The 22,875-nt window shown below is 41.4% G+C and overlaps 1 protein-coding gene across 1 annotated transcript in view; it reads right to left on the bottom strand.

Moving 5' to 3' along the window:
- LOC147697138 (cohesin subunit SA-2-like) overlaps positions 1 to 22,875 on the bottom strand; it is a 741,253-nt gene that overhangs the window by 410,530 nt on the left and 307,848 nt on the right. Inside the window, exons 13-16 of the mRNA XM_086934206.1 lie at positions 19,158 to 19,265; positions 13,907 to 14,018; positions 13,630 to 13,747; positions 7,174 to 7,277 (exon numbers count right to left, since the gene is read on the bottom strand). Coding sequence (XP_086790332.1) covers positions 7,174 to 7,277; positions 13,630 to 13,747; positions 13,907 to 14,018; positions 19,158 to 19,265 — 442 coding nt within the window. The remainder of the gene's footprint in view (positions 1 to 7,173; positions 7,278 to 13,629; positions 13,748 to 13,906; positions 14,019 to 19,157; positions 19,266 to 22,875) is intronic.

Raw genomic sequence — 22,875 nt, 5'->3', positions numbered from 1 at the left:
TGATTGCCGGCAGTAAGGAGGACCCAGGGGGGCCAGTGTGGGCGGGGCTGCTAGGGCATCTGTTTTTTAGTAGTTAAGCTAACTTACTATGGATACTGTTGATAAATAACATTGATGCTTCAATCAATCTGAGTTGCCTGCGCCCCTTGTCCTGTGGTGTATCGAGTCTGAAAACTTTGCAGTCATGCAGCCAAAGGCTCCTCTGCTCAGTTTTCGGCTGCCTGCTGTTTGTACACTTACATTCAGTGACTTCTTAGTTTCTCTTTGCTGAAATGGGTGTCATTTCTCATAATTTTTGTATGTCTAAATTGCTTAATGCTCTTTTGAGGAAGTGTCACTCATAGTCGTTAAAATGTCACTCATAAATACACTGAACCTGTGAAAATGTCACACTTAGCAACCTGAAACCTTGACAGCTATGAACTTAAAGGCAGTCTCAGTAAAGTGTAGCCTGTGGTTCTGGTGTCTCGTCTCACTACGTTCGATTCAGTTTGCTAATATGGGGCAGCCCAGTCCCTGCTGCAGTCAGGCAGAAGCCAAGATGGTAAGATGTGTGCCGGGGGCAGTAACTCTTTCTGCAACATGTATGGAATAACCTTTTTTTTTAATATAGTACTTAGTGCATTAGTCGTGGGACTTGATAGTACTTTAAAAACTAACTCGGTGGTGCTCATTTTATTGACTTCAAAATGAAGTCATAGAATGAAAGAATCTCATGTTGTATTCAAATCTTTGCTGCTAGGCACTAACTTACTGAGCTGGAATTTAATGCAGTGTAGAAGTCTTAATTATTTCTTGTAGCAGCATTTTCCTGTTGTCGTTTTTATACTGTGAGACAGCCCTGCGGTAGCTAGCATTGTCACAGGCACTATTATGTGAGAATCTGCTTGAAATGTAATTTATTTTCAAAAATGGAGAGGACAGGACTGTGTTTGAAAAAGAATGTTTAATGAAAGAAATGATCCCTCTTGAAATGGGAGGAACAGTCAGAGTGGTGTTGTGCATGGAGGTTCACGGGCACTCCAGAGGAATGGAGAGACATTCCAGTCATGGGAATGTTATTGAAAGGGATATTATTAATGTCATGTAACAACATACCTATTTCTTGTACAGGAGCAGACTAGCAACACATACGAGTTTTACGCTATTAGCATGTCCCTGTGAGAGGCACCTGTTTAAACAATACAGGCTCACTGGCGTGGGCGTGTACAAAGCATAATATAAAGGTTGATAGTACAACTTGTCTCAAGCGGACCTGAGATATTTTATTCAATCACTACACTTGGTGCATTTCTTCCTTCTCCCTCCTTTCGTTCCTTAATTTCTTTTCCTGCTCCTATCATACTTTCTTTAATTTCTTTCTTTCTTATCGTTAACACTTTCATCTGCTTTTCTTCCATTTTCCTTTCTTTTTTCTAGTCATCCATCACACATCGTTTGCTTCCTTTTTCCCTCTATCCTTCATTTCTTCCACATTCTCCTTTTTTTCCTCCTTTCATCCATTACTCGTTTATTTTCTCACTCCAGACCCCCTTCCTGTCTGCATTAATTGTTTCCTTCCTTAATGTATTTTTCCTTCATCCAATTCTTTCTTTCAAACAGCACAGTACAAGCACATTCTCTTTAAGTTGGGAAGCTGCCTCACGTCCTTACCTTTCCTAGAGCTGCATTTTGACCTTACTCACATTCTGTAATTCAAGTGGACTTATAAGTTGTTGTTATAGACTTCCATATTTTATATTATATTATATTGATTTGCATAGCGCACTAATCACCCAAGAGGGTATCCAGGTTCTTTGGCAATGGGCAGGTGTGTAGGTGTGGGGTACTCAAGGTGTTTATGTGAAGAGCCAGTCCTTCAGCTTCTTGCTAAACTCTAGAAGTGAGGAGGTGGCTCTGATATGTTGAGGTTTGTGGATGTGGACAGAGCCAACAAAGGAAGTGGGTGGAGCCATTGGAGAAAGTGAGTGGAGCCAGGGAAGTGGGTGTGGCCTCCTAAAAAAATGGGAGCACCTGCACTCCATATTTTACATATTAAGCACTGGGCGAAACTACTAGCTACCAGATTGGTTAAGGTAATCACCACCTTGATACACCCGGATCAGTCGGGCTTCATGCCACGCCAAAACACAGCTCTCAATCTGCGTAGGTTGCATGGGATACTGGGTGGTTCCCCGTCGATTCAGGAGCCGGCGGTACTAGTGTCCTTGGACGCTACCATGGCGTTTGATAGGGTCGAGTGGTCCTACCTGTTCGTGGTATTGGTGAAGATGGGCTTTGGACTGGAGTTTATAAGCTGGGTACGTTTGTTGTACGCTACTCCATTGGCCAGAGTAGTCGTCAATAACTACAAGTCAGCTGACTTTCCCCTTGGAAGGGGCACGAGACAAGGATGCCCCCTGTCCTCGCTTCTCTTCACACTAGCCTTGGAGCCTCTGGCGGCATGGGTTAGATGGGACCGATCAATACGAGGCCTGCGGGGGACACTAGAGTGGTAGGACAAAATCTCACTGTATGCGGATGATATCCTGCTTTACCTCACCAACCCCAGGGGCTCTTTGATCAATTTTCTAGAAGTACTTGCCATATTCTGAATATATTACGGATTTGTAATTAATTGATCAAAATCGGTGCTCTTCGCCCTCAGGGGCGAGCCGCCAGTGCTCCCGCAGTCATGCCCTATACAGATTAAGCAGGTCGGGTTCAAATATCTCTGTATGTATGTTACACTTGACCCCAAGCTACGATATACCAATAATCTGGGACCCCCCTGGACCAGCTCAAGAGAGACGAGGAGCGCTGGAAGACTCTTCCACTTTCTCTGTTGGGTAGGGCAGTTCTGTTTAAGATGATGGCCCTTCCCCAATTTCTTTATGTTTTACAGAATACAATGGACCCGGTACCGGCGTCCTATTTCAAAGATATTGAGGCTCTCCAGCGGAGGCTTCTCTGGGACGGAAGATCTCGCATAGCATTCTCTAAGCTCACTCTCCCGTGGTACGGCGGAGGGATTGGGCTGCCAGACCTGCGGAAATACTTTTGGGCTTCTCAGCTTGCAGCAGTGAACCATGTTATTTACGGACCTCCAAGGGATCCAGGATATGCCAAGGACCCTGGGCTGGCGCCAGGTGGTGATATCACCAGGGCGCTGTATGCCAGGCCTAAGCGGTTTTCCCTGGTGGGTCCGACGGCACATGCGGTCCACGTGTGGCACGCGGCTAAAAGATATCTTGCCTGGGAGGGGAGACTTACCTTGGCCACCCCCTATGGCAGGGGTCTCCAAACCGGTCCTGGAGGGCCGGATCCATGCCAGATTTTTTGGATATCCCCCTTGAGATACATGTAGTAATTTTAAAAATCTGGGATGGATCCGGCCCTCCAGGACCGGTTTGGAGACCCCTGCCCTATGGAATTCAGAGAGACTAGGGAGCTTGTGGAAGACCAAGGGATTCGACAAGTGAGATCTAATCAGGATCACACAGATTAAAGACATGTGGGGAGGGGGAGCGGTGCATACATTCGCCTCTCTCAAGCAGCAATACAGCCTACAAGATAGCGAGTTCTATCGGTACCTCCAGATCAGAAACGTACTCCTCACACACATACCTAGAGACGCCGCACTTCCCGAGGCCTCTCCTCTGGAGGATTGTGTGCTAGATGGATACCTCTCCGAGAAGACAATTTCTTTAATATATAAAAAGCTCATTAATAATATGGAGGACCCCCTGGGAAATATTAGAACACAGTGGAGTGCAGATGGGATGGAGCTAGATGATGAAGACTGGACGGAGGCGATCTCCTCTCCGAGAGTGGTCGCGATCCAGATGCGACTTCGCTTAGTACAATTAAAGATATTGCATAGGTCATATGTCACAGGGCATCGCCTGGTTCGAATGGGTCTAATGGAGAGTGGTGAGTGCCGAAGGGGGTGTGGCGAGCTCGGCACCTTTATGCATATTCTCTGGCACTGTGCAGAAGTGTAGGAGTATTGGACAAAGGTTCATTTCGAGATGCGAGGCGCTTTGGGTGTGGAGATACGGCCAGAGGCCCGGAGATGTATACTGAATGTGTGGGAACCCACGGATTTGAATGCATACGGGAAACAATGGGTAACACTGGCGTGTATGGTAGCGAAACGAAATATCGCTCAGTTGTGGGGAGCCAGTCAGCCGCCCCGGGTTTCCAGGTGGGCGGAGGACTTGGACTGGTGTATGTTTCGGGAGCGGTCGTTGTATGTGGCCAGGGGTTGTCCCGAGAAATGGGGGAAGGTTTGGGGGGCCTGGAATAGTTATCGAGAAGAGATTTGTGAACCTTCGGCGCGGCGATTAGAAGTGGAAGCGCAAGAATCCCAGTGACCTGATACTTCTATACTGTTGTTATAACTTGATGTAGACGAGACTGTATTTTTGTCCGCTGCTGAAAATGTACTTCACCTGATGATTTTGTTTTGTTTATCCCGTTTTTTGTTGATTGTTAATAAAAAAATAAAAAAAACGTGGTCCAAGCACTGGTTACTTCCAGACTGGACTATGCCAATGTCTTGTACCTAGGCCTCTCAGAGTCATCCTGACTTCTGAGTTCAATGTTTTTTACACAAATATGTGGCTCCTCAGACATGGAGTTGGGGTTCCATGCTTTTGTATAGTGAAGTATGCACAGTGTAGTGATGTGGAACACTTAAGTTCTCCTTTTGTCCCAGATCTGTTATTGTAGCCAGGGGTTCATCCCTCACTTCCCCTTTCTAGTTTATGATGTCAAAGGTCAGGGCAGGAATTAGGAGTTGAAACAGCTCCTTTTGTGCTCCTGTTTTCTCCCATATGACTGATCTTCCTCCCATCCTCTCCAAGTTTCCTGGTCCGAGTGGGATGCATGCAGATGCAAATGAAGTAGGCACGTTTAGGGTATCTTGTGAAATGTCAATTAAAAAATGTTGATTTCTGGGAAGAAAATCTTTCTGACAATGGTAGAGAGAGCACAAGTTATTTTAAAAGCGTCAAAGAACAATTACACTTCTGGCAAGGAGTTCTACAGGGAATATTGAATATAGTACTCAACCCAACCTGACTGGCCATGCATGATCACCCACAACACCTGCAAAGAAGGACTAGTAGTTCTGTCGCTCTGACATACACATTGTATTGTATTGTATCTATGCTTGTATAGCGCTACTGCCACCCTACGGGTATCCTGGCGCTTTAGGTATCCAACACTTGGACAGCTGGGTGGTGAAAAGAGAGGATGGAACATGGATCAGAGTTTTGGGAATAACCAAGTTTTCAGGCTTTTCCTAAATTCGGTTAATGAGACACTGTCTGATCATTTGTGGTAACTTGTTCCATAACTGTGCTCCTAGCACACTGAAAGCGCCCCCCCCCCCCCATCCAAGAGCGTTTACATTTCCTGACTGCCAGCAAACCGGTGCCCGAGGACCGGAGCTGTCTCTGAGGGAGGTACCAGGAGAATCTTTCCTGTAGTGGGACTGGGCCCATCTCATGTGAGGCCCTAAACACCTGGCAAAGTGACTTGAAAAGAACCCTTTCCCTGATTGGTGGCGGAGGCGGAAGATGAATCACGTCGCAGACTCAGCACCAGTTTTGCAGCTGCAGACTGGACTCTTTGCAGCCCCTGAAAGATGTACTGTAGGGCTCCTAAATATAGGGAATTACAATAGTCCAGTCTGCTCAACACTGTGCTGCTTACTACCAAAGCGTGCAGATCTCTTGGTAAGATGGGGAGTATTCGACGTAGCAGGCGCAACAAGCCAAAGCAGACATTAGCTGTCTTAGTTGCCTGCGACTCCATCTGGAGGTTTTTGTCAATTAGGACCCCCAGGTTCCGTACCGTGTTGGCCGGGATCAGTGGATCTTCCTCCGGAGTAAGTCTAAACTCCAATGGGGAGTAAGTGGACGGCCTTGCAGGAGAGCAGTAGAGCACTTCAGTTTTTCCGCCGTTGAACTGCAAAGAGTTCCTCCGCAGCCAATCCGCAGTATGGCGCATACACTCTTGGAAGTGCTCCAAGGAAACTGCCTGTTCTCCTTCCAGGGAGAATGCCAACTGCGTATCGTCCGCATAATTGAAGTGTGGATGTCTTTTACCAGGATTCTTTGCCTACTGAAGTCTAAGAGGATGTAGCATTTAGATTCCTATGACTGACAAATGTGATTATGCTTGGGCGCAGTGATTCAAAATTGTGGCATCACAAACACTTTCACCACATTGCTGTAGAAAACTATGGTTAAGCAGCAATAAATGACTATACATTACCTGTCTAACAAAGGAGGCCTATGTTATTCCACCAAAAGGGCCTAAAATGTCTATACAGACTTCACAAAACAGGCCTTTAATTTCTATGTGCCCCCGTGGCAGTTTATAGTAACTCATGTTTGAACTATGAATTTCTCAGAATGCAGCAGCGAGGCACGATGAAGACCACAGATAATGGAACGATGCATCTATCCTCACATTCAATTACAACAGCAGGAAATGAAATATTACCTACTTACACCTCTCAGGAAGACGCAACCTACCAGACTGACTATTGCTCTCCTTGTCACCAAAACAACATAATCTTACATACTGGAGGAAAACAATCACTCAGAATCACCACACCATCATCTGATACACCCACACAAACACAACAGAGTCACTACCATCTTGCTGCCTTTTCAGGGAATTACTGAAGACAAACCTTCTATACCAATCCTTCTCTTGATTATGCTATTCTAACTCTTCTGCCCATCTTTTTCCCTAGGCCGGGCTATCAGTCCCATCCCACACTCTGCTTTCCGATCACAAAAGCCTGTTACTTCTACTGAAAGAATTGTCTCAACCTTAGCAAAAAACTGCCAACCACCACAATCAGCCCTTTCTTAATAGGTATATACATCTACTATTGTACCCTAGTTTACCACTCTGTGTCTGTAGTTTCATATTTTAATTGTGAAGCTTGGTAACAGAAACTATATGATCAGCATTGAACATCATGTTTGTTTTGATACGGGGTCAAGAATTCAGTATAAGATTTTTAGCATAAGGTTTCTAGTGTAAGTTACTTTATCAGCTGCATAAGGGCTTTGTGCTGTGTAGAGTATCATGGGAAACAGTTTCTGACGGCAAGTCACACAATGTGCATGTGTTGTAATCATGCAAGGAAAATTAAATGAAATCACAGACTTTCCTGGCTGCTCCTCTCCCCACTGGAGGATGGCCTTCAACAGCTTGCCGCACACTTGCTAAGATGACTTCAATGAGAGCCCTCTTCTGGGCACTGCTGAGGGCTGCGAGCAAATTGTATTCATTCTTTAGTCTTTTGACAAATATGACAAGAAACAGATAATAGCGATAAAGACAACAGACATAGATAAGGACATTTTTTACAACTGGTGATCTTCTGTTCCCAACACACAAAATTATGAAGGTACAACAAACAAATGGGAATGCTGGACACAGTAGACCAGCGCATTAATTCCAACACTATTACGGTGACAAGGGGCAGAGTTTTGACTGCAGATAATGATGTCAAGACTTGTTTTTTTATTTCGTTCTAAATTTAAATTTTTTAATAACTATATAAAATGAATTTACATTAACATTTAATGTAAAATAATTGTAATATTTCTTTTCACTATAAATACGCTATTTCATTTTTTCCTAAAAATAGCCACGCAGGGATTTCTGTCCTGATTGCACAGTCTTCTTTCTTATGGTAAAGTACAGGGGGAAAATAAAACAAAAATTATGTCATTAGAAAACAAATATTAAAATACATTTATATTAGACAGTAATGCAAATTTATTTCATTTATTTTAAATGTATAACAAAGGCAAAATGAATGCTACAGCACAATTCATCTTGAACTAATCGTTCTTTAATATATTACATTTTAATTAATTTTATTAAGCTTAAATCAAAAAGTAAATCCCCACCTAAAGAAAAAAATATGTTTGTCTTATGCATTAATCATTAAAAGTGATATCAAGAAATATTTAACATTTATTTAGTTCTATTTTAATAGAAATTATATTTTAATAAAAGGTATTGTTACATTATTTTTTTAATTCGCAATAGATTACAATGTTTTATAAGTAATTATGAACTATTTATGTATATTATCATTAAATTATATTTATTTATATTGTTACCTATTTTAAATAATGTAATATATTTTAACATTTCCTACGAGTGATATATTCATTACCCACCTCCCTTATTTTCCATGGGAGTTTGTTGGTGTATTAGCAGTTGCCCATGTGTGATGCTGGACTTAAAACATTTTTGTTTTTTTAGGAACTTATACTTGGATTTTATGGATAAATAAAAAGTTGTAAACTTACCCAAAAGTGTAACTTACTCATAAAAGTTATTTTTGTGAATTTAGGAGGCCCACAATGTTCAATTTTAGACTAACAATTACATCAATTCACTAAAATGTCAGTGGTTGCAGAATTATTAAAAGGGATATGTAGAATTAATGATAATTAATTTAGTTATATTAAAAAATGTTTTTTTAATTAACATTATTGTTTAATTCAAAGCAGGATTTTAAAATACTTTATCATTAAATACATACTATTTGTGTATATTAACATTAAATTATATTTATTTCTATTGTTGCCTATTTTAAATAATTTAGCATAAGAGTGGTATATTAGTTCCTCACCTCCCTTACTTTCCATGGGTGTTTGTTGCAGTTTCAGTGGTCGGCCATGAGTGGTGCTGGACCTACCACTTTGATTTTGCTAATAAATAAAAAGTAGTAAATGTACTCAAAAATGTAAAATATTCAAATGTGTAAGTTACTTTTGGGAATCAGGAGGCCCATCATGTTTAATTTTAGACTGACTAACAATGACATCAGTTCTCAAATATTTCAGTGGTTGCCGAAGTGACATCAAATTACCTTTGACAATGAGTGTCACCACTTTAAATACTATCAAACTCCCTTGACACCACCTAAAACAGCATTTATTTTCTTTAGTAACTTTGTCACTTTATTATTCTTGCGCAATTCTATTTTACTTCAGTGACATCACTTCCTGTGTGCTAATTTAGTTGTCAAACACATATTACCTCAGATGTTGCAATAATATGCTAAAAGGAGGGGGTGGGGGTCGGAATATGCAAGGGACAAAGCCTTCCTAGGACAACTACAAAGTTTTCATGATCCCAGGTACAGCCATCATATACTCAGTACATTTATGTTACATTGCTTCAACTACCTACGATCAGTCTCATATGCTGACGCACATCCTTTACTAAGGCACATTTTTAAATATCAAGACACAAACTCAAGCAAATGACCCGGATGCCTAGGTATAACCAAGTGCATCCTCAAATGCCCAGGCGCTGCATTAGATGTAGAGCAAATAGTTGAAAACATGAGGGAATAGCAATCATATACCTAGTATTATCTTGTATGCCAACAACTGTCTAGGTGCAATCCATGTAAGTTATGGTATAGCCATACGGGGCCCAATCACAGAATCATTTTCCTCAATTCGGTCACAAATGCCAAGGCACTACCACTATGTGCCCATGCAAAATTAGCATGGAATATTGTATAGCGTTTATGCTCTTCTGGATGCTAGTCATGATGGACATAAACCTTGGCCACTCCTCCAACAATTTTCACCAGCGGATTAAAACAATCCACCGCTGGATACAAGACAAATTGCTGAAACTTAAGAGTTAAAACAGAGGTTCTCATTCCCAATTCCTACCATGACTACTGAACTGTCCTCCAGCGGGAAATTAACCATTGGCTTTGCCTTAAATATTCCATCTCCGTTAAAAAACATGGCATGAGTCTCATACTATCTGGCTCCTCACATTAACTCCATGGTTTACTCTTGTTTCTATCACTGCAACACGCTCACAAAGATTCTCCCTTATCTAGTGTTACCAGCAAATGTCTGTTCTAATTTCTCATTACATTTAGACTAGCATACAGTATTAACATTTAACTCTCTTTCCCAACATTCATCCTTCATAAGCTCCAAAGAGTTTATAATACTGCAACCTGTCACCTGCTGGGTCCTAAGTAAAGTGAAAAACTACACCAACCCTATCTGCTCTCCTCTGGTTGCCAGTAGCCAAACATGTACAATGGAAATCTGCGGTTCACTGTTTCCTCCCTTTTCAACATGTTCAAATTATGTTATTGCAGCCTTGTTGGATACCTCACATTTTCTGTTTAAAATATCATTTCTATCACCTGCTTCTACAAGGTTCACTCTGGCAGGCAAGCATTCTAGCATCAAAACACTGGCACCTCCTTCTGCCATGGATCCAATGCATTCCTGACCATCTAGCATTTAGTTAGGCCATAATACCTTTACTAATCAAGCTATAACTAATCAAATCCGCTACATTTAACCTCTTTCTCTTTTTTGGGGTCTGCTCAGGAAACATTTTATAGGCAAATTTGAGAATCTACATCAGCTGATTATACTACCACTACTATTCCTAATAATAATAATAATAATAATAATAATAATAATAATAATGATAATATTAATAGTTTAAGATTCGTTTTCACAAGGTCATTTATTAATTATAAATAAAAAATAACAACCAGAATATATTCTGGTCAGATATCCATTGCATATAGTGGACTGCTGCTCTATACAGAGTTTACTAAGTCATATTATTGTGCGGAGTGCTAATAACCTAATGAGCATATTCACATAGTCCCTGTGCCATAGAAACTAAGGCCAGCAGCTCCTATTTTGTTTTTTTGCATCACCCTGAGGTTATGAGATTTTCTAGTCTGTAAAGAGGCATAGCATGCTAAGGGAAGTTATTGAAAACAGGAAGAGGCATAATGACACATTCATCCAGAGATTTGGATCACACTCACAAACCTTTTAAATAAACCACAGTGGGTACTTGGAAAATGTCTAGGTAAGTTTATGGAATAGTTATATTTATTAAAATCAGTCACTATATTGAGAACCAGGAACTCTTTGACCAAGACCTGGGGGCCTATTAGCATATCGGGCTGATCGCCACCTCCTGGGCGGCGTGGCCACCGCCGGCCCGGCGGTGGCGATCCGCCCACCAAATGTCCCTGGTTCACCCTCCACCATATTAGTATGGCAGGGGCACCACGGCGGATGGAAAGACTGGACGGAAAAGGGACACAATATGGTGGCGGTGCTTTTCAGGGCCTCGACATCCATATTACTATGGCTGTGGTTGGATGCCTTTCCATGGCGAAGACTTTGCCATGGAAAGGCATGCAGGAATTCACTGTTGGGGCCCGTTACGGGGCACCGGGGAGGTGGGGGGCTACGCTACATTAGCATGCACAAGGTGGCAGGCATCGCGCGGTGCCTGTCACGTTGTGCAGGCCAATGAACAACATGCATATTTGGAATTGTGGCCGGTGCTGCACAAAGCACCGCCCACCACAATGTTAAATATGCAGGATGCTACCACCATAGTGGCGGTCGCATCCTAATGGGCACAGCGGGACCGCCGCACCTCTAGCGGGTGGGCCCGTTTACCGTTACTGTGGCCGTCGTAATAGGCCCCCAAGTGTGTTTCTGTTCCTGCTTTGGGGGTAGAATCCTCCATCATAGCTGCATAGGAAGGCCTCAAGTCAAGTTGATAAGTATGAAGCTGTCACACTTTTATTTCTGGACCTATTGGCAGCCTTTGATAGAACTCTAACCACTCTCCTCGAGTGTTTGCATCACAGTGAGATTCTGGTCAATGACCAGAATGGATAATCTCCTTACTCTTGAACACACACAGATCATTTCAACTATACCTTTTGCCACATCTCCTGTCTCAATTAACTGTGGCGTGCCACATATCGCTGTGACTGTACTAGTCTTATTCAATATCTAACCAAGGATTTGCTCTACCTGTTGAATCCTTCAGTCTAACCAGCTCTAGGCAGATAACACTTGAGTCCTTAGCTCGCTGTTCCATTTGAATTCAAGCTTCATCTCACAGATTAAACATGACTGAGGTTGCTTATGTTCCTATACAGAGGAAGTATAGTCTACGCTTAGGCTACATAGCACCTTTTTGGGCAGAAATCAATCTGATTCTTTGCCTCCTTGTGTAAAAGAGTAACTGACCTAAAAACAATGAAATGCAACCTAGAGGGATTCCCATTGGTTATAAATAAAAAAAATATATATATTTACTGGCGAGCATTGGGGAACTGTAATTACATTTTATCGTCACCTCTACTGTTGTATTTCTGCTGACTGTCAAGTCAGGTTTTTCAATAAAAAGTATTATAAAAATATATATATATATATATATATATATATATATATATATATATATATATATATATATATATATATATATATATATATATATATATACTGGCATCTAAAATGAGATGCTCAAAGGCACCACAAATTCTTCAACCTCAGAAATATTAAAATTGTTGTGCTAATTTTCTTACATCAATCCTACACCTGAAAGAACGAAGGCCTGTGCATTGTCAACTAACACCTCAGCAATAAAGGAATAATTAATTAGCCAATGAGAAGAGGACATCACTTTTCCTCTACCACAAAGTTTGTCCACCGACTGGATGGGGAAAAGTAGCTGGAAGTGCATTCATAGCTATGAAATGTAACATCTCCTTGTGCAGTCCTATGACCAACTGTTAATTAAGCTCTGCATCCTCAATTCAATAAGCCTCCTAAGATGGTTTAGCTGTCATGTTCCATACTCTGGTGGATGAATGAAGTGATAAAAGCTAATCTTTCCAGACCATAGGTGTGCAAAGTTTGCTTTCATGACTGTAACATTTTGAGGTTTCCAATTTTTGCAATTTGTCAAGTTTGCATAATTTCTTAGTCTATGCTTGTCTTTACTGAGCAAAGTTTGAAGATCATTTTCACAGCATTGCCAGATGATTTTTACTCTAATCAAATTCAGCTAAGATGGAAAATGTATGCAGGATTTTTCTCTTCAAGTTTACCTTTTGCGACACACATTGTCACAAAAGTACAGCATTTCACATCATTGTGGACAAAGCATAAAAGTTCACAATTTCATTAAAGTTACAAAGTTTTCCATAAAAATGTATGAAGGTTGAGAGAAAAACAATTTGCAATGTCTAAAGGAGACCTATTGTCAGGATTCCAAATAATAGACTCTTACATGGAAGCATAAAGTGCTTCTTCTAAGTAACACAGTTGGCTTAGTGTACTTTTCTAACCTTTATTTAAAGCATTTGAAAGAAATGTCACTCTGTATAAGCTTTCAAATAACGCACTTGGTTTAATATAATTAAAAAATTAAAACGTAGTACACATAGACAGTGCACAATGTACCTTAAACAAATGAGAAACTACAGACATGGTGGGTCAGAAGCATTGTCAGCCTTCACAATTAATCACTGCTGTAAAAAGCTCCCAATAATTCAGAAGTTATTTTAGTTATTTTTTATATGAAAAAATGACTTCCTTGCATATGCGTTTTTGGAATGAATAGTGTACCTCAACAACATTACAATCTAAAATTCCAATAAACAAATTAGGCAACACTTCAAACATTTTATTGAATATAAACTTGGTGTAGGATGACGTTAAGCAAAATAGTTCATATGTGTTTATCATAAACCTGATCGTGGCCACTGGTTATGAATTCACATACCTTCGTCCTCTGCATTTGCATCTTCCAGTAGAAGTGCAGTCATGCACTCCCAATCCTTCAAGAAAGCAGCTGCCCAGTCCCACAGACTGTCTACCAAGTACACAACATGTTCATGGAGCTAGACAATATAAAAAAGAGAAGATATTTACACATACTTTAACCTGAAATCTAAAACATTTATTACTATAAATGTGAGTTGCCATGTTTCAGTTAAACATGAATTTGAATGGTCATTCTGCTGGGTCAACGGTCTTTAGAGAAAATGCATTCTTCATACCTCACTTTCAAGGAAGAAATTCACAAATATCTTCAGGTAGGTAGCATGGAGTCCAAACCTCTCCTTTCCTTTGCATCTAGCTTCATCTACATAATCCTCGTGGCTGAGCATCCTGTAAACAGCAAAGGATACATGCTGTTCAAAATACTAAGAATATAATACATGTATTGGGTAATTACCCCACACATCATCAAAACAGCATTCTGTAGTGTCCTTGTTTTAGGAGGAAAGCAGTTGCCATGAATTCAGTGGTTACAAGAATCTTCTCTGATGAATTCAATGACGTTTTACTAAAGGGTATTTAAATTGCTATATGCTACATCGGTGTAGTTTTTTTGGAAGAGCTTTTGAGGCTTTCCCCTCATCCAGCCACACTTAGGATAACTGTATATAAACAATGTATCTGATGAGTTAAAAATAATTTGGATATCCAGCATTTCCAATTTCCATAAAATTGTACATAAAATTACCAGGAACATATGTAGTCAATTCAATTCAATTCAAAGAATCTTTATTCGGTGATTAAAAAACACCATAGAAGCACACATATATATACACATAGATAAAAAGTCATTAAACATTATTCAAGATTCTTATACAGGGTATTAGTAAAAATAGAAATTCCAACAGGCAAGACCAACAATTTTAAAATGTAAAATCCAAGACATTTCATTCCTCTCCCCTGGTTAGCCTTAAACGGACCGCTACCTTAATAAAATTCATTATACAACACAAAGTTAGGGGGGTCCGAAGCTTTTTGTAAAAAGACTAATGCCTCCCTGGCATGTTCCTGTTTGGCTTTTTTAAAAATATGTAGTCAAATAAATGGGATTCCAGCAACTAAGAACAAGGGTTAATACGCAAGTAATATGGAGAATCATTAACAATTCAGAATTGTAGGTACGTTGAATATTTTATTTGATTCAATTCTTTTTTTTCAAATGGTGTTTTGCTACAGGTAAAGGAGGCTATAGAAACTACCTAAGACAGATACTGATTTTTCAACTGATAGTTTCTCATTTGACAGAGAGCTTGCTTGAAATCTGGAAAACATCATTGCAAGAAACACTGTAATTGTATCACAATTTACCTTGGATTATACTGTATACTTCTTACAACTATTTGTACCAGTTCCTCAAGCATACACCTCTCTTCAGGCTGCACACTGCTTTGACCGCCTCTAGGTCTGGTCTGCGTTAAAGAAATCTTTAAATAAATGAATTATTTCTCGCAGACCACACAATTCCGAGTCCCATTTTTATACTGAATTAATTCAACCTATATACAGAGCCATTAGGAGTGCACATAACCAAACAGAGCGTATCAGTAAATTTGTATACTAATGACACCCAATTCTCTCTAAAGGCAAAATCTGAAGCTTGCCTGCAAATGCCAGCAAATGCTCAAGTCCTGCCTACCACATATTGATATGTTGATGACTTCGTATTTCATAAACCAAATCCTTTCCAAAACACAATACTTAGGAGGTTATTTAGAGATTAGTTGGTGGAGGACACCTACTAAAAATTGGTGGATGTCCAGTTTGCCTGATTTAGAGTGTGTACTGTAGTGAGGGCTGGGCCGTGTTACTCACACTGCTATGTTAGCATAGGCTTATTAGAAGTTTAAACGCCATTATACCTTCTGCTGCTTTTGCACACGACACTGCTTATAATTGTTGTTGCAAGTTAGGATGCGTGAAATACTACACATGAGAATGGCTTGTTTTCAGTATCCCTTGACTTACATCATGACTCTAGTCTGCACACTGAGAGCTAAAGCCTCCAAGGGTATCATAACAAGGTAGCTGTTGTTTGGGCTGATCGGCTCACGTTTTAGCCATAACATACATGCAGCTGCAGCCAACGTGATTCTGGCGCCTTTAATAATGCACTGTAAGCATGATTTCAGGCACTTGGAAGAAGACTGTTTTTCCAGCGAGACAGAGAGCTTTTGCAGATCCTGATGTGGTTCACACCTGCTGATCTTTGAGGTATCGGGTCCCCCAAACAAGCCTAAGAGACCTTCTATATTTTATAAAACATAGTTCCTAGGAAGGGAGGACGATATACTAGGCGCTATAAGTCCTTTTTTCACCATCATTGTAATATGATTTCTCCTTTTGTGTTTTATAGAATTGTAACAATGCTGATCATAATATTTCTAATCATATGTCTGCTTATGTTAGCAAAGATACTGAATCTTAGAGCACGTCGTTAAAATACAAATTTTAACTTTTCCAGTGTCCCTTTTTTACTTCTGTTGTGGACTGATATGATAGTATAACGAAAGAGTGTTCTTGTTTCCCACGATTCCTGAGTATAACCTAAGTCGCATGTTCTAGGTTGTCTAATCATTGGTTCCTTTGCTATAGGACGAAGAGCTAATGTGTAACTGATGCTAGCTGGTTAGGGTTTCTGGGCACTGAGGTGAGTTTTTTGGTACACCACAATTCACTGAGGTCCTGGGTCTCTGTGCACAGTTCTGTGTAGGAGCAGAATCCCTGCGACAGTACCTTGCTATACATTCTAGCTGCATGTAACATCTGCCAATTTTCAGTAGATGTTCCATAGCCGCCAAAGTATAAATAACCCCTGTAGTAACAAGTAGTGTCAGCAACTCTGCAGATATTTGCCACTGACAAATATAGGTTAAAGGGTGAGGAAATTTCATGACATATGTAGGGCAAACTACATTCATTTGTATTCAAGAGCTGCAAAGAAAAAGCTAAAAAGAACAGCAGGAACAACGGAGTAAGACTAGAAATGGCTTACTGGCCACAAAACCACTCATTTTGTCCTTTCAGAAAGATTAATTTGCTGCACAGCAAGAAGCACCCTGGAAGAAAGTACTTGAAAGTAGTGCACATGACTAGAAGAACTGTTTCCCTGATATATGTTGGGCATCAGGATTAGAAAGACTACACATACCCAGATAGCTGGAGGTCAAGCACACCTTTGATGTTGTGGAGTATTGACTGGCCTAATATTCCAAATTATTTATGTATTAAAGCCAGAATTCTGATGGAGAAATGTACCACTGGGAAACCTCTAAAATCTTAAGGATTCTGGCGAATGATATGATGGCTGTCTTACAAGGCCCCTAGGTGTGTGTGGGGGGCAGGGGGGGGGGGGGGGCTGGACAACACTAACAAGGAAGAGGACCTTCTTCATTTGAGGAGTGTAGTCATCTGGATGAGTCTTCAGGTGATTCACTTAAAGTTTCACACAAGGCAGACTATAATAGAACTAGGTTTCATCTCCTGCTGCCTGATCCAGCTTGCACTAATATGTTATATGGAAGATGGCACTTTCCTCCAAACCATATATTCTTGCCCCCGAATCCTGGAGTTTTGGTAGACAGTGGGTATTGAATGATCAAAATATTGAGGCAAGATTTATCGGTGACACACTGAATCATTGTGCTGGGTGTATGGGTGACCTTGAGCTACGTTCTTCCTAAAGGAAGCATAAAGGGATATTGCACAGGAATGAGGGAGCCTCACAGACCCTCTGAATGAACAGTAGGTACAATGGAATGGACTATGTAGGGTCTCTTCGAAAGACATTTATGAGTCGAGGTATGTCTGCACATATTTTCAGACATATAGGGTCTCTGAATGACAAGCTTTGGGACTGGGTAAAGTCTTCAGTTTCGGACAGAGTTTGGTTAAGCTTTCCATTGGTACACCAAGTGCAGTGTTCCTTACCCGTACTCTAACCACAATATTTTATACAAATACCTGCTGTTGATATTATCATACTATCCGTAAGGCTCACACTGAGTGCAAGTACTGCGAATACCAGACTCAAAATCTGGTTATTCACTGAAATGACACAGAAAGATTGGGGAACAAAAGTTATTTCCTACTAATGCAATGTTATAAGGGAATTGCAGGTTAGGCTGACAAGGCAGATAGGTCTGACAATGTTCTCACAGAGGATGTCAGCTCTCTGTTGTGGTGGAGAGCAGAGAGCAGCGCTTCGGGTGAGAAAGGGGAGGGAAGGGAGAGAGAGTGGATGGGGGTGTGTTGCAGGAGATCAGGTATTATTTTTAGGTCGAGCATTCGAGACCTCTTGTATATATTTTAGTATATACTTATATGTGTATGTACTTTGTGGGCTCTGGAGATCAGCCCTAGGATTTCTCTGCTTCTGCTTAGGGACTTTTTTCTGTTCAACTGCCTCCTCTATTTAACTGTCTTGATAGAAAACGACCAGTAGAGGTCAGAAAAACACCAGCATTTCTTTCTACTGAGAGACTTTATTTTTTATTTTTCTGGAAACTTCCTCCATTTAACTTTCTTGATAGGAAACGACCAGCAGAGGTCAGTAAAATACGAGAATTACTTTAGCATTCTCTAGATTCCAGTCCATAGAAAATGTCTTCCACAAGCACCAGTAGACAATAATATTTTTTTTAAATCTTGTATTTTCAGTGATGTGAGCACGAAGGACCTGATTGTATATTAAAAACAGAGATTTAGGCTATACCATTTACTTCTGAAAGGCAATATTTCTCTCCATGTGTTCCCAGGCCTGGCACAAGGTTTGTTGCTTACTTTCCCTCCATGTTAAAGAACAGTAGATGTTTCAGCACCCAGGCTAATGTGCTGCATAGCTAAATACATATAAGGTCCCAAAGGGGAGACCTATTGCATTGCAAATGCTAGTTATATATTTGGGCTGGGGGGAGAGGGACTGAAGACAGGGTTGTGGGTGGGAGGACATCAGGCTTTTTATTCAATTGTGGGTAGGGAGGGGTGGTAAATGCAGAAAGTGATGCGGGAGGTTGGCAGGACACCACTTATGTTTTGATTTGGAAAGGGGGTAATGCTGAGGGTATTGTGAGACAGATGTTAGATAATCTTTTTAATTGGGTGTGATATCTAGGTTGTAGAGGTGGGAAGCAGGACACCTGGTGTAACACTGTGATGGATCCTGGAGCAGGTGAGGCTGTGTTGCATAAGTCCCGCTACAGCCCCTCTATTATTACATTGTTGAAAGCAGGGGCAGATGCTTTGGGTGGGCCATACACAACACAAAATTGTAAATAAATAAGAGTGAAAACAACAATGTTTTTCACCTCATGGTACTGAATGACATCATAGACAACACAAGCTTCGCTTTCATTGTGCTCTGTAGTTGTTCATGTTTGTGTTTACAAAAACTTATAAACATCACCATAGAAGAAGTACACTTAAACTAGAACCGTACATCAGCAAGATTTGCATTTGCAGAGGACTGGTTACCTTTTATAAAGGAATTCCCCAGCTGCTGAAGCCAATGGTCTGTGCGCAGCATATACAAACTGGTACAGTATTTCACAGTCTTCACGCATAAAGACATCCTCACAGTTCCTACAAAAAAATATAAAGTGAGCTATTACTCTGACATGATGGTCTCTAAACTTAAAAAATTGTAAACAACAAAGCCTGTGCTCAGTTGCAGCTAACACACATCCACTGAAAACAACAATGAACAATTAGAGATATTATTTGGTGTCTTGAAGCACTTAGATATAGCGTGGTACAACAGCATATTCTCCATTAAATATGTGGACAGGCTACTTCACCATACATAAAAATTTTGCCGAAATCTGCCTTTCTTTTTATAAGCCAGAATAATAACAAACATCACTGTACATCACTCAAAACTTCAGTGTAGTGTCTACGAGGACATGTACGAGGATGTATACTAGAACAAACCTCTTTTCTACAGTACTGCCACTCACCTGCTTATACCCATCCTTTCACAGGCGTCTCCAGGTCAGATGACCCTGGCAGTAAAGGGAATTGGGCGCTTGTGAAAAGGAAGGAAAATGGTACTTAACCTGTAAGCAACTGTTTGTGGCATGTAGTGCTGTAGATTCAAATACTGTGCATATACCTAATATCTAGTGCTGGGGTCGGACGTGTGCAAGTTGTTTATCTTGGAAGAAGTCTTTTTGTGTCACGAGGTGTAGTGACTCCACCTATTGCTGGTAATGCGCATGGACATCGGCTCCATTGCTAAATTGTTTTTTCTCCACGAACGGTCCAGACATGTCTCTTTGAGCTCAATTTAGAAGCCGCATGGCGTGCTCACCGGGCCCACTAAGACTTGCTTCTCATTGGAAGAAATTACAAGCCCCCTTGGGATGACTATGATGTGGATCCCCTAGCTGACACTGATCCGGATCTCTATCGGGCCAAGTCTTCACACCCAGACAACACCACCTCATACCATTGAGGTTCTCCACCATGCAGCCACCTTTCACAAGTGGAGATGCATAAGCAGCTTGAGAAGGATGACTTTTTTATGGAGACTCTCTTCTCCACACATAGGTCGATGCAATATCAGCCTATGTGTAGGAAAGTGCACTTTCTGCATTGTTGCCCCCTAACTTTTTACCACATACCTGATGCAATTTGACCGAGTGTGCCATGGGTCCCTGCCAATCAGGTTCCCCGGGCCTGTGTTCTTTCCCTAACCTGTACCATTGGTTCCATAATTTGCACAAATCTGGCCAACCTGTAACGCCCTTGTAAGTAGTACCTATGGTACCAAGGGCATGGTAGCCAGGGTAAGGCCTCTGAGGGCTGCAGCATGTACTATGCCACCCTGAGAGACCTCTCACCACAGACATGCAAGACTGCCATTGCAGGCTGCGTGTTGTAGTGCAGCTAAAAGTGAAGCGTCAACATGGCACACACCCCTGTGTGATATGCCTGCCCAGGACTGCATGAACCCTTAAGGCATGGTGCTTTATACCTCATGTGAGGACCTATCTCCATGAGCAGACAGGTCCCTATAATATCTAAGGCCATTCTTAGATATTTTAGGTGCCCTGTAAAGCCATCCTGAGTATATAGTCTGGAAACTGGTGATTACAAGTTTTCTAGCACTATAATGGCTTTACTGAATCTCGGAATGTTTGGTATCAACCATCTCAAAATATTAAACCTGCACTGATCCCAGTGTCACATTTATTATTCCATCCACTCAGGGGTCCCTTCTAGAGGGGTCCCCTGAACAAAACTAAATCAACTACTGGTGGGTTCTTGACTGATAAACACCTGCCTGCCACCATGAGACACGTGTCTGGACCCCTGGGGTGGAAGCCTTCCCTCCCTGGGCCCAGAAACAAAGTGTCATAAGCCAGCTACCTGGATCCCAGATGATTTCAATGGCGCGGCGATACTAGTTCTCGAATCCTCCCGAGACATGCCCTCGGTTTACAGGAGGAGACAATGCTCCAGTGGCATATCCCATGGGGAAGTGGAGTGGGATGGAGAGAGCGTGTTGAGTCAAAGATGCTGTGGCTCATCTACCCAACAGCAATACTACAGCAGGCATTCATACCAGTCTGATGAATGGTACCAGCAGATTTTGTAACTATAAACAATCAAATGATATGGCATTAGTCTAGTGTTAACTCTATCTCTTAAGGTATCACCTCACGAAAGCTTTTCAAATCTCAACCAACCTTTAGTTTTGTTGTTGTTTTGTTTTCATTTAGATTGTCCGTAGAGGCTCCTTTATCAAAATGTTCGAAAATGTAGTAAGTATGATTTCAACATCAAACCCACAAGCAAATTTGGATAGGATTAGCTTCACCCAAGTCCTCTCTGTCAGACTACTGCCAACAGTATGTACAAGTTGAACAAAAACACTGGCCACCTTTGTTTGCAGCACAATGTTGCGACTGAGCACAGCACATAGTAAAATCAAGTCATGTAATGCTTCACTGCTTTCCTTCTTGTTCTTTTTTTTTATCCGGGTGCAAGATTAATGTGGGACGATCTTTGTGGTGAGGTTGAAGCGGAAGGATCAAGGGAGCTGGCAAGACAAGAGTCCTGGAAGCTGGGAAACAGGTAAGTGGCAGGCGAAGAGGCTAAGTGAAAGAAAGGAGTGTGGATGGTCTTCAAATAATACTGCTGTAGAATGTTCATAAAGGTCACATTCTAAATGTTAAACAAGGAAGAGGTACAGATAATTAACTTGATGGGGCTGTCTTAACAAGTGTTTTAGAACGTTCACCAAGGTTGCGTTCTAATTGCTTATAGCGAGGAACAGGTTCAGGGGATTGATTTAGGGATTGATTTCATGAGGTCTGTCTTCCGGAAGGTTCACGTTGAGGTCATCTATGCCGGTTGCTCGATTATTATTCAGGTGAATTTTCTGGATGTTTCCATGGAGCCTGAAACCTGACATTGCATTTGCATGGTACAACATTTGTGCAAGCTATTAAGCCTTTTCGATCAAACCGGGGAACACCAGCCGCAGCTAGCTATTACCAACAGCACGTAATATAGTCAAAATTCAGGGTACAAGACGTTTGTTCAGTAATAAGTATCGGGAAAAATGATATGAATCTTGCCAATATATTGTGATAGTCAAGAGAGGTGAGCGGTGGCAGGAATCCCGACACAAAGCCTTTGGTGGGCAGATAGGTTCACACCTTCCCAGGTCAGGTAGAGCCATCCGTGGCAGGGGAGCTTCAAAGACCTTGCCACCTTTGCAACTTTACCCCCAGCCTCTCCTGCTATCAGAAACAGGCTCACTTCCTGTCTCACCCCCTTATGGGCGGGAAGACAGGTGGGAAACATTCAGGCAGCCCAGAAGGTGTGCCCACCTCTGCCAACCCTACCCCTAAGATAGCCTTGAGACACCTAAAAGACCCACTAAATACAGTATTTAGGGTACAGCCCTGAACCCAGGATTTGAGAATCGACTACCTAAGAAGACTGTAAAACGAAGATGCCTCAGTAGAGAAGACTCCAGGTTCAATTGACTTGGCCCCAGCCCAACCGGCTAGCTTGCAACTCTGAATCGCCCTGCGCAGAAAACGACTACTCCAAAAAGGATAAAGGATCAGCAACCTCCAGACTTGGTGAGGACCTGTCTCCAGCTTCCACAGAGACTCGAGACTCCCGAGGATAAAGGCCCTGTCCACAAAAGAAGATCTAGCCCCTGTGGAACCAAGAA

The sequence above is a fragment of the Lissotriton vulgaris genome, chromosome 8 (genome assembly GCF_964263255.1).
Source record: "Lissotriton vulgaris chromosome 8, aLisVul1.2, whole genome shotgun sequence".
NCBI lineage: Eukaryota > Metazoa > Chordata > Amphibia > Caudata > Salamandridae > Lissotriton > Lissotriton vulgaris.
Note: the sequence above shows the minus strand (reverse complement) of the source record. Positions and strands in the feature narration are given on the sequence as shown.